We start from the raw sequence: 14,085 nt of genomic DNA, 5'->3' as shown, positions 1-14,085 counted from the left end.
CACACGTGAGGGCCAGGTGTCATCTCCTCTGCTGGGTGAATGGGTGCTGTTCAGTGGGAGAAGGAAAACCCTTTGCCAGCTGTACCCCCAACAGCGCTGAAGGCAGACCTCAAAGTCTGTGAAACGCCGTTCCAGCAGAACCAAAGGAGAAACAAGTACGAACAGCGTTACCATCGGAGCACCCAGGAGGGCAGCGCGGACTCCCACCCCCGCATTTAGCTTTCTCACTGCTGTTGCCTGAAGTAAATTCAATAGTGCTCTGCCTTCGCAGTCTCTTGCAATTCATTTGCGTTGCCTTTTGTCTGCAGTTCAGGAGTAAATACATCCAGCACACACACACCATCTCCGGCAGAGCCGATGCTCTTGGACCATTGCTGTGCAACCACATCATTTAAATCTGTTTTGTAACACCGTAACAGTATGTTAAACAGTACACGATTACAACAATGCAATGCTTCCTGTCCTGCTAAACTCATTGGTAAGTCCCCGTTTATGAATCATAGAATCATAGAATCATAGAATCGCTTTGGTTGGAAAAGACCTTTAAGATCATCGAGTCCAACCTTTAACCTAACCCTGCCATCCCACCACTAAACCATGTCCCTAAGCACCTCATCTAACCTTCTTTTAAATACCTCCAAGGATGGGGACTCTACCACCTCCCTGGGCAGCCCATTCCAGAGCCTGACAACCCTTTCAGTAAAGAAGTTTTTCCTAATATGAAACCCCTGCAGTATTTAAGCAAGTTCTTTAAAAATGCTAAAAGCTTAGAAATGAGAGGGCCTCAGCCTTCCCACTTCTCCGTGATGAGGAGAACGCCTGGATTTGTACCTGGGGGAGCAGCTGGCACAGCAAGAGAAGCAAAATCCACTGAAGGAAAGCACTTTAGGCTCTACAAGAAGGCTACGTCAGGCTGTAGAGAACAGAGGTTTGGAGGTCAGAGCTGTGCCTCCAGTTTTAAGTCACGCTGCAAGTGCCAATTTTCTCATGACCCAATTGATCCAGCCAAACCAGAAACCAAAGAAAAGCATCAACTGGAAAAACTGATCAAAAGCCTGGGTTTGCCTTCTCTGCCTGAGACCCCGGAGCGGGGAAAGGTGCAAGGCAGGAACTGCTGCCCAGGGCAGGGCCCCAGTGCCGCTGGGCTCCCTGCGGATGCTCCAGCCCTGGCCGCTGTGTCCCCCGGGTTGTTTCAGGTCCAGCAGACATCTGCAAACCCCAGCTCCCACGTATTTAGCGAAGGAGCATTATAAACCTCCCTCCATCAAACAAGCAGGCCAACTTTTAGAGTGGTGTCAGAGCAAAACCCAAAGAACTGTTTTCAGAAAGCACTGCTGAATGCTCTGCGCCTTTGAATCTAACTCACATCCTTAATGCAAATTAGCAGTGATGATTTTCTCCTCCTCACACATTATGGAAGACATAAAAGAAACCTGGAGGAAAGTAACGTGACCCTCGCCCAAATAAAGAGAAGAAGAGGATGCAAAAACCCAATCCGCTACTGAAGAAATAAAACATCAAAAGAAATAAAAACTATTCCTATTAGACACATATTTCTGCTTAATGGATCAGAAATTACTCTAACAGCCACTGCTTAGAGATCAGAGGAGCAACAACTGAATCCCCTTTATGCCACAGATAAAACGCAGATTTACCTCCTTGAAGCTTTTAGCGGTGCTTGGGTACCCGGCCAGGGCACCCGCGTTGCAGGCAGCTGTGCTTCGCTGCCAGAGCCCTGCCTGTGGGCAAGGGCAGTGGGGGAGCATCGCAGACCCCCAAAAGATGGGGCCACCGCTGATGGTTTGCAGGGAGGCTGCGGCGGTCGCTGCCCAGCCCCTCCTGGCTCACCCTGGGCAGCTGTTGGTGACGGGGCACCACGGGTGGGACAGGCAACAGGAGCATGTTTGAGCTTGCTGTTATCTCGGTGTTTCTTTGCTGCAGGAACTACCAAGTCATGGAGAGAGTAACAAGAAGCCACACAAACTCCTACAAATTGCCTTCTTGCAGCAGACATCAAAGAGGCCGGTGGTCAAGTCCCGGCGGCAGCGGTGACAGCCACGCTGGCTGGCTCCTCGCAGTCTCCTGTCGTGCTCTGCTATGCATTAGAGAAAGGAGCAAGAACACACAAAATTAAAAGATCTGTCTATTTTTAATCACACGCACACTACATATTTAGAGTGACCTTGTGGGGGAGGAAAGACTATTCATGGGATTAGTGCCACTGTTTTGCTTTATTCTATACCAGCTCCCTTTCAAGGGCTCGCTTGCTCGCACATCTCCTTGCCGCCGAGCTCCACACCCATCTCCACCACCCTCCACGCTTACAGCGAGGCAAGAGTGCTTCCACAGAGCAAAGTATGATACCCATAAGGACTTCAGCATCTCATGGCTGCATCACCGCAAATTACCTCTCAGATGCTAAAAGCTGTGCTGCTATCAGCTCTCTGGCTCTCTAGTCCTTCTGGTAAGGATCCAGTCAGGATTGGACCGCAAGGGGCTTCAAGGGCCGATACTGATTTTTCCAGGGTGGAAAGTTTTGGTCAGGTGCCACTCTCTCACTGAGCTCCCAAGCCCCAGCAGCCCAGTGCACTGTCCCCGTATGGGACCAGGGGACAGCGGGGGCCACATGGGGGGGGGAGGAGCCTGAGGGCACCTCCAGCCCCTTCACACGAATCAGACGGAGCCAGCAGCCCAGCTCCGCAACAGCACCAAGGTTTACCGCTGCCACACAAGCAGTTCAAGAACCGATTGATACGAACGGTGATCCTCAAAAGTAGGGTACAAACATTAAGAGAGGCCATTCTAAACCAACGGCACCAGTAGCTTGGGCAGCTCTCCCCGGCTCGGCAGCTCACGTGCATCTCCAGCTCGTGCATGATGATTTCTGCTGCTCCCCACTTCAGCGGAAAATAATTCACCAAAGGTCACACAATCCTCCTGACACAATAAGGCACTGCTGAAGAATAACAGTTTCTGCTTTAAACAAAATATAGATTCTGGATACTTTGCTGGTGCCACAGAGTCAATAATTCTCTCTTCTGCCAGCAAAGCCTGGAGGGATTAATAAACTGCTTTGAACTCAATTCCCGAGGAAGAGGAGCCCTACCCAAGTCTCACTGCAGAGAGATATTTCACAGTGTAATATGCAACACTGAGCTTTCATTTCTCATCAGCTATATGGTTTCTGTATAGATTTATATATATATATATATGCACACATCAGATTATTTATAATGTTAATGAAGGATGGGGACTCCTAACTTTACTCCTTACTTGAGACCAGAAAGAAAAGAAGTCCCATGCCAAGGCGTTACCCGGGAAAGAATAAGTGGGGACAGGACCTTCATCCTATCAGCAGAGCAATGACTTCCAGCCCATCATGGAAACAGATGCCTCAGCACCAGGAGCAGCCCCAGCGCATGGAGCAGATGACATCACCACACTCCAGGCCCTGATGTCATACCAGTTCCCAGATGTCATACCAGTTCCCAACTGCCACGACCACTCCTCACACCCCCCAGGCAGCAGGAGGATCTCAAAGCGTTCCATTGAATCGGGTTTGAAGGACAGAGCCAAATCCACTGGACAAGAAGTGAAGCACATCTGCAAGGCAGCCAAGAGCACGTTCCTCCTACAGCGCTTTCCGTGCTAAAACGCCCCAAAGCCAAACCCCTCCAGCGGGCAAAAAGCAGGCCCAGCACTTGGCTAGTGCCAGGGGAGGTTTAACTCACTAGGGGCTGTGCGTTTGGGTTTTAAATGAGACAAATTTATCAAGTACCTGCAGAACAGGCACATGGAAGGAACAGGTTTTGATGGTGCCTTGGGCACCCATCGCCGCCTCCGTGATGTGAATGACTCCCGGCTGGGTGTGCATAGGAGACAACTTGATCCAAGCCTACCGCTTCTCTTGGGTGTGCGGAGACGGGCAGCAGAGCAGCGTCATGGAGATGTGCTCCTTCCACTCCGGAAAACACCTGCAGAGAGGAGAAGCCTGCTTTCTGTCCTGAGCTGACTTTCCCACCGCTGGCATCGCTGTGCAGTGCCAGGCTCCGTCCAGCTCGGCGTGGCATCAGGCCGTGCAGCTGGTGGCACGTGCTCTTCCTCTGAACTTTCCCAAGTACTTTAACCTCCTTCTGTATGAAACATTACTTATGCCTCGCAACGTTGCAGAGAGAAGCAGCCCTGCGTTCTCCTGAACAGTGGAAAACTGAAGGGCTCAAACCCAAGGAAATATCCCATGGTGCTACAGCAGGCAACTGGAAGAGCTGGGAAATGACAGTAACAACCCTGTTCCTCCTGGCTGTGCATTTATATACATCAAAAACTGGCTCAGTCAAAAAGAGTTCCTTTTCCAGATTTCTCTAAACAAAATCGTAACATGAAGACTACTTAGTAAGGCCAGAATTTTGTTAATAGTGTGGGAAATCTAATACCAAGACAGCCTCTTTATCCTGTTATGAGCTTTCATTGGGAAAATAGGCACAAGAACCAGCACAGCAGTGACACCTCCTGGAAGCCAACAAACCATCACAGAAAAAAATCCAGCTTTTTAGCTCTGTCTTCTTGCTCATTAATAACTCATTTGGCTGATTCACTCGAACACTGAGCCTATAGGAAATGCCATCGTTGGTTAACTTGCCCCTCACGGCAGAAAAAAACCAACCCCAAACTGCACGCACACACCCCCACTTTATGAACCAGCTCTCCCAAACATCTATGGGAAAGTCTTTGCTCTCTGGCCAGCTGCAAAAGGGAAAAAACCCTATAGACTATGAAAGAGTAAGGAAGCAATAATTATTGTTCTAAAACTCTGGACTAAATTGTACCTGCGCAGATTATCTGGCTGTTGCTTTGTCAACGTATCAGATTTTTATTGCCATAATCCCTGCTTCTTGGGATTAATAAAGCTGCTTTTGTACAAGGAAATTAAGGAAACCTTTCTGATCAACTCACTTCACCCGATCCTCAGCCGCTCTTTGGGGAGCACTGGTGACCAAAATGCACGTACTGGGAAGAACATCCACTGACAAGTTACAAAGGGCAGTACGAGGGTGCCAGGTCCACAACACATTGCCTCTGCGATCACGTATCCAGGTTCAGCCTTCTCATCCAGAGACAACAGAGCAAATCTTGAACCCACCTCAGCCTGTTCAGAAACCCCAAATCCTTTTTTTTGTCTTCCGTGAGAGACTTCTGCTTGCAGCCTTCAAGCCAAATTTGCTCGAAAGGAGACAGCCAAAGAGCAATATTTGAGACCCCATGTGAGCACACGGACCCCTCATCACTTGGAATCTTGGTCAGAGCGTTTTAAACCCCTCTCCCCACGCTGCGTCACGCTGCCAGAGAGCTTACGCGCTTACCCACAGCAGAGTTGGGTACGAAAGTCTCCCATCACGGAGGATATTTAAGCTTTCTGCCCCGGTGGCTGCAAGTCCTCCTCCAGCGGGCGCAGAGTTCGCATCAGGCTCCCGTTCCTGCGATGACAGATGCTCAGGAGGCTCTGTGATGGCAACGCTGAAACACCTCGTTGTCCCCCAGGCCACACTGCTGTTGGGAAGGTGCTGGGCAGCCTGGCTGGCTGGAGGGAAAGGGGTCCCAGCACTGGAGGAAGGAGGGGACCTCTCTCGCTTTCAACCCTTTGCACTGGAAAGCAACTGTTACAGAGCAAGAAATCCAGAGATGGTATCTGGGTGTGAAACAGCCACAAACTGAAGACAAAAATGGAGTTCTCAAAGGCATGTTCCAGAGCAGCACTAGCACAGGCATCTCATCATCACACTCTGAAAACAAGCTCCAAACACCTAAGGAGAACAGCCGCATATGAGAAATGGCTCTGGATGTGTGTACTGGGGTTTATTTTTCCAGTTTGGAAAGGAATTCAAATCTCAGCCTACACACAAAAGTAAACCTTTAAGCAAAGAACCAAGTCCCAGCTGCAGCGATGAAGGGATGTGACCAGCGTGGCCGTGCCACAGCCATGGCTCTCCTCTCCCAGAGCCTGCACTGAGAAGGCACCACCAGCCGCCCACCAGTCCAGGGCACGGAGGGACGAGCTCACCTGAACCAACAAGCAGACACCTCTGCCCACCACAGACGTTCCTCTTGCCCGCTGGTAGTCCAGTGACTTAAAAGGCCCATCAGGGTTAGGGCTGGCAAAGTTTTTCTCCCAAGCCGCAGCAGCAGGACTATTTCACCTCAACCCTTCCACTTGCCAATCCCCCCAGCGCCCAGGAACCGCCTTAGACTATGAAAATCACCTTTTTTCTCTTGACAAGCTTTTTTAGAGAACTGTGTGAGTATTTACTTAGCGGGCCTGGGGAGAAGGAAGAGCAAAGAGAAGCTCATATTGCGTCTGTACAACCACAAACCCTGCCTTTTCAAAGGGACAGTAAAGGGAGGGGCAAGAAACAGCACTCGGCACTCTCAGCATGGCAGTCCTGGGCTCTTGCACTGCTCTTTCCTCCCAGACAGCAACACATTATTAGAGAAAGTTCAAATGTTAAGCCATATGGAGCATCAAGAATTGTGAAGCTGCCCAAGAGCAACGGTGCAGAACAAAGTATGCTGTTTGTCACCAGCCACCTTCATGAATTTGCAGACGGAAGTCCTGAAGCTGTATGTGATGATTCATAACTCAAAAAAGGGAAAAAGCAGCCTGCAATAGACCTGAAGTTACAAAAAACATCACAATTTAAAATCATGAAAAGAACACTTAGCCTTTCTACTTAAAATAGATTTATGAACAGTTTTATGGAAGAGTAAGAAAGGAAAAGTCAGTCTAACAGTATTGGCTACAGGCGCTCCCATTATAGGAGCTCAGAAGCACAGAAACTTTAATATTTCACTCTTGCCTAAGAGTTCTTCAGCATCGAATTACTTCTGAATTACATTGAATTAGCCTGTGTAAGAGTGCCCTAATGGTGTTCAGTCACCTGGGTTATTGAGAAATAAAATACAGAAGTGTACAAGCAACTTTTTCCCCTCTATTACTGGAGATTTACAACCAACTTCCCTACCCAGACCCTGGCCTATTTGCTGAAACACCTCGTTGTCCCCCAGGCCACACTGCTGTTGGGAAGGTGCTGGGCAGCCTGGCTGGCTGGAGGGAAAGGGGTCCCAGCACTGGAGGAAGGAGGGGACCTCTCTCGCTTTCAACCCTTTGCACTGGAAAGCAACTGGTACAGAGCAAGAAATCCAGAGATGGTATCTGGGTGTGAAACAGCCACAAACTGAAGACAAAAATGGAGTTCTCAAAGGCATGTTCCAGAGCAGCACTAGCACAGGCATCTCATCATCACACTCTGAAAACAAGCTCCAAACACCTAAGGAGAACAGCCGCATATGAGAAATGGCTCTGGATGTGTGTACTGGGGTTTATTTTTCCAGTTTGGAAAGGAATTCAAATCTCAGCCTACACACAAAAGTAAACCTTTAAGCAAAGAACCAAGTCCCAGCTGCAGCGATGAAGGGATGTGACCAGCGTGGCCGTGCCACAGCCATGGCTCTCCTCTCCCAGAGCCTGCACTGAGAAGGCACCACCAGCCGCCCACCAGTCCAGGGCACGGAGGGACGAGCTCACCTGAACCAACAAGCAGACACCTCTGCCCACCACAGACGTTCCTCTTGCCCGCTGGTAGTCCAGTGACTTAAAAGGCCCATCAGGGTTAGGGCTGGCAAAGTTTTTCTCCCAAGCCGCAGCAGCAGGACTATTTCACCTCAACCCTTCCACTTGCCAATCCCCCCAGCGCCCAGGAACCGCCTTAGACTATGAAAATCACCTTTTTTCTCTTGACAAGCTTTTTTAGAGAACTGTGTGAGTATTTACTTAGCGGGCCTGGGGAGAAGGAAGAGCAAAGAGAAGCTCATATTGCGTCTGTACAACCACAAACCCTGCCTTTTCAAAGGGACAGTAAAGGGAGGGGCAAGAAACAGCACTCGGCACTCTCAGCATGGCAGTCCTGGGCTCTTGCACTGCTCTTTCCTCCCAGACAGCAACACATTATTAGAGAAAGTTCAAATGTTAAGCCATATGGAGCATCAAGAATTGTGAAGCTGCCCAAGAGCAACGGTGCAGAACAAAGTATGCTGTTTGTCACCAGCCACCTTCATGAATTTGCAGACGGAAGTCCTGAAGCTGTATGTGATGATTCATAACTCAAAAAAGGGAAAAAGCAGCCTGCAATAGACCTGAAGTTACAAAAAACATCACAATTTAAAATCATGAAAAGAACACTTAGCCTTTCTACTTAAAATAGATTTATGAACAGTTTTATGGAAGAGTAAGAAAGGAAAAGTCAGTCTAACAGTATTGGCTACAGGCGCTCCCATTATAGGAGCTCAGAAGCACAGAAACTTTAATATTTCACTCTTGCCTAAGAGTTCTTCAGCATCGAATTACTTCTGAATTACATTGAATTAGCCTGTGTAAGAGTGCCCTAATGGTGTTCAGTCACCTGGGTTATTGAGAAATAAAATACAGAAGTGTACAAGCAACTTTTTCCCCTCTATTACTGGAGATTTACAACCAACTTCCCTACCCAGACCCTGGCCTATTTAAGAGAGAGCGGAATTCTGAGCGTGGTACTCTAGTTTGCTTCTGAAAACACTGGCCACAGCTGAAAAGGAAGATTTGGCACGTTAAGATTCTGGATAACTGTTTCTTTTCAAGAAAAGTCAAAGGGCCAGAGGAAAATAATTTTATTATATCCACATTTAAAAGAGTAGGGGTGAACCTGCATGCAAGACTAGGTTGGTTTGGGTGGGCTTTTTTTTTTTTTATAGAACAAATTCTCATCTTGGTTCATTACAGATGCTTTCAAAGTCACTCTATGAACTTTCTCACTGCCAGGGATCAAGCCAGGTACACGCCAGTTTAATGAACTAGATAAACAATTGTGTCACCAATGTCCCTTGTCAGGCCATTCTCAGTAACGCGAACGCGTTTCTCATCCAGGTCAATGTGGAAGATGGCTTGGTCCAGAATAGGTGTTTTCTCTGCTTCTTCTTTGCCAAGGACTGGAACACGGCGTGGCCCAAGCACAGGATCATCAAACCTCATCAGCTTCACTTTAGAGAGATCTGCAGTAAAGAGACCGGCTAGTTAGGCTATGGGATCTATGCACAAGCTATAGTATCAACTGAAATAAAGCAATACTTAATACTTGGTACTTCTATATCTGCTTCAAGGAAATGCGTTCTCTCAGGAACAACATTAATGTTAAGATTCTCACCCGCTACAAAGATGTCATTCAGTGGTTACACAGCAAGTTACCAGCCAAAATGGGGATAAACCACACAGAAATAACATCACCCAATACCACACTCTAAGCACGAAATTTGCCTTATCTGGCCTTGGGACAGCTTATCAGTAACTGAACAGTTATGGTATCATTTACTGAGGCATGAATTTCAGAGACTGGCAGAAAGGGAAAGGTGAGAGTTGTTTCAAATACAATTCCTTATTAAAATGCACGCTAATAAAAGACTGCCAAGCAGACCAAGAAAAATCCAAGCCTTCCTCCAAGTCCAACCTTTGAGCCCCTGTGCACCAACAGAACAGTGACACCTTCTGGAAAAGGCAAGAGAGTGAGAAAAGCACTGTTTAACCTCACTCGTTTTCAACCATTTCAAAATATCCACCTGGCAGAAGGCTAGTAGATATGCATACACATCTACTATGTATACAGTGCACTTCCTCCTGCCTGTATTTTGCTATGTACTTTATCATATATTCCTTTCCGTATGCACCACCATCAGTATGGAGTCATCTTTGTTCTACAGATAAACATTAATATAAACACAAGCTGTTGAAAGATACAGAAAGAAAAAATTACTCTGCTGTCACACGCTTTTGGATGAGGTCCAGTTTTCCTTTTATACCCAGCTCACAGTGCTTCAGATTTGTTTGATTCTTAATTCCTGCATTCTTCAACAAACACAGCTGCTGCGCCTTGAAGAAAGCCATTTTCATTCATTACACTGGCCAGAGACTTAATGCTTGTTTCAACAATGTCAGACAGGAAATTTTATCATGCTGTTCTGTGTTTTCCTAAAATATCTTTCCAAGCAGGTGGATATGTGAGGAATTCTAAAATTATCAACAAGTAGGCTAGAAAAAACATTGCTTATTTCCAAGAAAAATCAAGGAAAAGCAGCCACCCTGAAATACTGCTACTTACAAAGACCACCTTTAGACTGTCAAGATGCCACAAACATTTAAACTGATCACAGCAGGACTCCTAAGAGGCAGCTTTTATTCCAACTGCAACAAGGCAAAAAAAAAACAGGAAAGGGGCCAGGATTTTCTCAGTGCCACGCCATGAGACAGTGCCAAAGATGAAAACAGCATCTCTCCGCTTCTGTCTTGTCAGTGCACATCACCTCAAGAACTTACGTGGCAGCAGAAAAGCCCTGCATGAAGTTACTAGACAGAAAACCATTTAGAAAGCAAAGCAGCAAGAGGAGGCAAAGTAATTATTGGCAGCAATCAGGATTTTTGCCAAAAAAAGGAACCTCCATAGAGCTGGATTTTTTTCCTGTGATGGCATTCGGGTTCCTAAACCACAGCACACCAGCCCCTTCAGAGCACTCGACATGCTCCAAGTAAATACGCTGTAGCAAAAGCAGCAACCCCAAGCTCTGCCTGGAGACCTTTATTGGAGCTGTTGCTGCAGCACCACTGGGGCACCAACTTCTTGTTGGTTGGCGAGCAGTGATGATGCTGTCAGACACAGCGGCAAATTCTGGCTCCACGGCCGCTCTCGCTTGGGTCTCCACTACTGGCAACCAGCTAACATCAGGGGATGGACTAGGTAGCATTACAACAGCTTAAATGCAAAGTCAGGTTCACAGGTGATGAAATTATTTTGCCTTAATGCTTTCACACTGGAATTCACTATTGCCCATAGACTGAGTGCTCTCAGAGAAATTCTTCCAGCACTTATCGTGTCTCTTATGGACTGCAGAGTTCAACATTTAACAGCTGAAATAAAGTATTAGTGCGAAGAATACAAGAGAGGGAAGAAGTAGCTCAGAGGATTCAAAGAGAATATTAGTCTAGTTCCCAGAGAGGTTGCTAGTTCAAGTTTGGCATAAACAATGGTAACTGATAGGCGACTGAGCAATTCTTCAGTAATCCCAGTTTTAAGTGAACAGACGGTTTTCCACTATGAACTGTGACAGAAATTATTAGGAGCCAATGCAGCCACTGTTAAATTAATTCACTGTAGGCTAAATAGAAAAATAAATTTGGTAAACTGTTTTTCAGCCCTGGCCTCCAAAATGGAAGTGGCAGAAGCTGCCTATAACCAGTTATGGGACTGAACTCTTTCTTGGAAATTCAAAGCACAGGGGGAAATACCTTCCATATTAATATCTGGCTGAAACTAGGTTTCGGTGTACCAAACTAGGTTTCAATGTACCAGTGGCAAAACAAGGAACTAACGAGAAAAACCCCATAAAAAAACCTGCCTATTTGCAGATCGCCTCTTTTCTTGTTCCCTCAAACACAAAACTTCTTGCTCCCCCCTAAGGATCTATGACAGCAGCAGAAACATCAGCAACTTTTGTTTCCACTCTCTCCTGGAAACATTAATCTAATCAGTGTGTGATAGCTGTATGTCTGCGCCAGTGTTTTACCTTTGATTCCTCTGTCCATCTTCATTAAGCGTCTGATCACTGTCTCTCTATTGTCTCCTTGCCTGATTTCAATTTTTGTAGAGAAGTGGCCATTTGATGGTTGAGGGTTCACCAAAAATACAGACACACTGGGCTGAAAGGAAGTTAATACAAACATTAAAGGAGAATCTGTATTTGTGATCCAAGCCTCAGAGGAAACATGAAACTAAAACCAAACAAATATCATCTACCAATGAATATTCTGGACAGATAAACTTCATTTAGAAACACTGACTGCCAGTGGCAGAATGCAAGCGCTCCCACAAGTCTTCAAAACATAAGCCACAGCATACACAAGTTTTTAAGACTTATTTAGGGACATCAATCAAATTTTTATTGTTGAAAAGTATTAGAGCTAGAAATATTCATACATGATACCACTGTTACAGTGTCACTAGTCTTATTCATTACTCACTAATTCTTCCAAGACTCCATGACACAGCTGTAGGAATACTTTTGAAAGGTTTTATTTTTGTGCAACTGAATGCCATTTACTAGCCCGGTATAAACTAACAGATAAATTAAATACAAATCACTTTAGGATTCAGCAAACCAGTAATACAAAAATTCACATGGAAATTTATAATACTTTAAAACAAGTATAAGCAGCAACACAACAATTCATGAATAACAGTGGTGAAGTAAGATTCAGCCGTACTTGCACAAGACCTCAATGCTCTATTTTTGGCCTATGTTTTAACTAGAATACAATCTGCCTTACCTAAAAAGTGGTAGTTGAGGCACATGCCTAAAAGAAACAAATATAAGAATATGCCCATGTTCGGGTCACCTATTTTTAACAGTCTTGAGGTCAAATCATTAAACTGTGCTGACTGGAAGAGCCTTAAAGCTAAGGTACAATCACAAGCGCATTTAGGGCTCTATTCAGAGGAAGAAAAAAAAAATCATAATTGCTTCTCAGGAGATGTTTGTTGTTTTGAAGGGGTGTTGGATCAAAGGCAAAAAAAAGCCAGTGTTATTAAAATTTTTAAAAGGCACATTTGCTTTTGTTTGTTTTGAATTAAGTTTTCAGACTTCCAACATCTGAATTTCTGATTTTACCTCAGTTCTGAATATGGAAAATGGTTTTCCAGGACAGCAGTCTTCTTTTATTTTATCTTCTGCTTCAGATGCAAACTTCACTTCAATGTGATCCAGCTGTTTAAAAAAAAAAAGGGGGGGGCGGGGGGGAAGGGGGGAGGGAAATAAACAGGAGTTTAATCATTTTGGAGGCAATAACAGGAGTTACCAGGCCTATCAAACAACTGTTTGTATAGTACAGCAGAAGGTAATATGCATTAACATAGCACACCAAAATCACAACATAGTGTTTGGAAGGGACCTCTGAGGGTCACCTACTCCCCGCTCAAAGTGAGACTACTGCCCATGCTGGACAAAGTCCACCTCCAAGGATGGAGATACCCCAGCCTCTCCAGGTACCCTGCTCCAACACTACACTGCTCCCCTAGAAAAAAAAAAAAAACCAAACAAAAAAAAAAAAAAACCAAAACAACTTCTCTTCATGTCCCATGTCAGCCTCACAAGCTGCAACCCCAGCAGTAACTCCCGGTTACTGTCCCTTGTTTGACTATCAGCCCACTGCCACGAAAGAGGTTAGGTTTATCACCTTTGTAACTCTCCAAGTAGCAGAAGATTTCTCCGAGATCTTCCCCCCCAGCCAGACTCAACAAGCCCACCTACTTCAGCCTCCTGTTGGAGGTCACGCGCTTTAGGCTCTCCCCAGCCACCTTGATGGTCCTCTGCTCAACCGACACAAGTCCTCAACAACTTTTTTTAAACTGGGTGTGTTGAGGGCAGGGAGGATGAGAGGGGAGCACAGCACTGACACATACTCTGAATTCAGGCTCGGCAGAACTGAGTGGAGATGAATGATTTCCCTTGACTTGCCAAATCACCTGCTATGTAGGTAACCCCTCCTAACATAGGTCGACACGCAGTGTGGCTCATTTGCGGTGACAGCACACTTGCATTAAGTTTACATTAATCTCAACAAGCCCACAGTAACCCCAAAGCGCTTTGTAGCAGAGCTGATGGCCAGCCAGCCAGTTCCAACTTACACAGAAATGTGGGGTAATTCTGCCCTGTTACAGAACTTGACAATTTCTGTTAAATTTCAGGAGATTTCATAGCCCAGTTCTTAAGTTTCTCTAGATTCTCCTGCATGAAAGATCCACCGTTTAACAGATCCACTGTTTAACTGCTCCCTCCCCTAGAGTTCAGTGAGTTTTGCAGCTTTACAGGTATTTTAAAAGTTGTTGCTTGTGCTTGACTTCGCTCTGGTATGGGACAAGTCCAATAAAACCACATCTATTTCATACTGTACAGATTACTAAATGAAGTTTTCCAATATGTATGTATTCTCTAATTCTTGAAACAGGTGGGGGGGGG

At 45.9% G+C, this 14,085-nt stretch overlaps 1 protein-coding gene and 1 long non-coding RNA gene across 3 annotated transcripts in view; both read right to left on the bottom strand.

The window, feature by feature from the left end:
* Positions 1-3,302: 3,302 nt before the first annotated feature.
* On the bottom strand, positions 3,303-6,257 carry LOC118453230. The gene is made up of 3 exons (XR_004843135.1): positions 5,361-6,257; positions 3,779-3,974; positions 3,303-3,581 (listed from the first exon to the last, which is right to left on the bottom strand). It is a non-coding gene; the product is annotated as an uncharacterized LOC118453230 (long non-coding RNA).
* Positions 6,258-8,710: 2,453 nt separating this feature from the next.
* LARS1 (leucyl-tRNA synthetase 1) overlaps positions 8,711-14,085 on the bottom strand; it is a 33,094-nt gene continuing 27,719 nt past the window's right edge. Inside the window, exons 30-32 of one of the 2 annotated variants that reach the window (XM_035902816.1) lie at positions 12,739-12,834; positions 11,638-11,770; positions 8,711-9,078 (exon numbers count right to left, since the gene is read on the bottom strand). In XM_035902816.1, the coding sequence (XP_035758709.1) occupies positions 8,873-9,078; positions 11,638-11,770; positions 12,739-12,834 (435 nt within the window). In that variant the 3' untranslated portion in view covers positions 8,711-8,872. Of the gene's footprint in view, positions 9,569-11,637; positions 11,771-12,738; positions 12,835-14,085 lie in introns of both variants that reach the window. The other variant, XM_035902818.1, reaches the window with a different exon arrangement.

This window comes from Egretta garzetta, unplaced genomic scaffold, assembly GCF_000687185.1.
Source record: "Egretta garzetta isolate BGI_Z169 unplaced genomic scaffold, ASM68718v1 scaffold1, whole genome shotgun sequence".
NCBI classification, from domain to species: Eukaryota; Metazoa; Chordata; class Aves; order Pelecaniformes; family Ardeidae; genus Egretta; species Egretta garzetta.
This window is presented reverse-complemented; position numbering and strand designations above follow the sequence as displayed.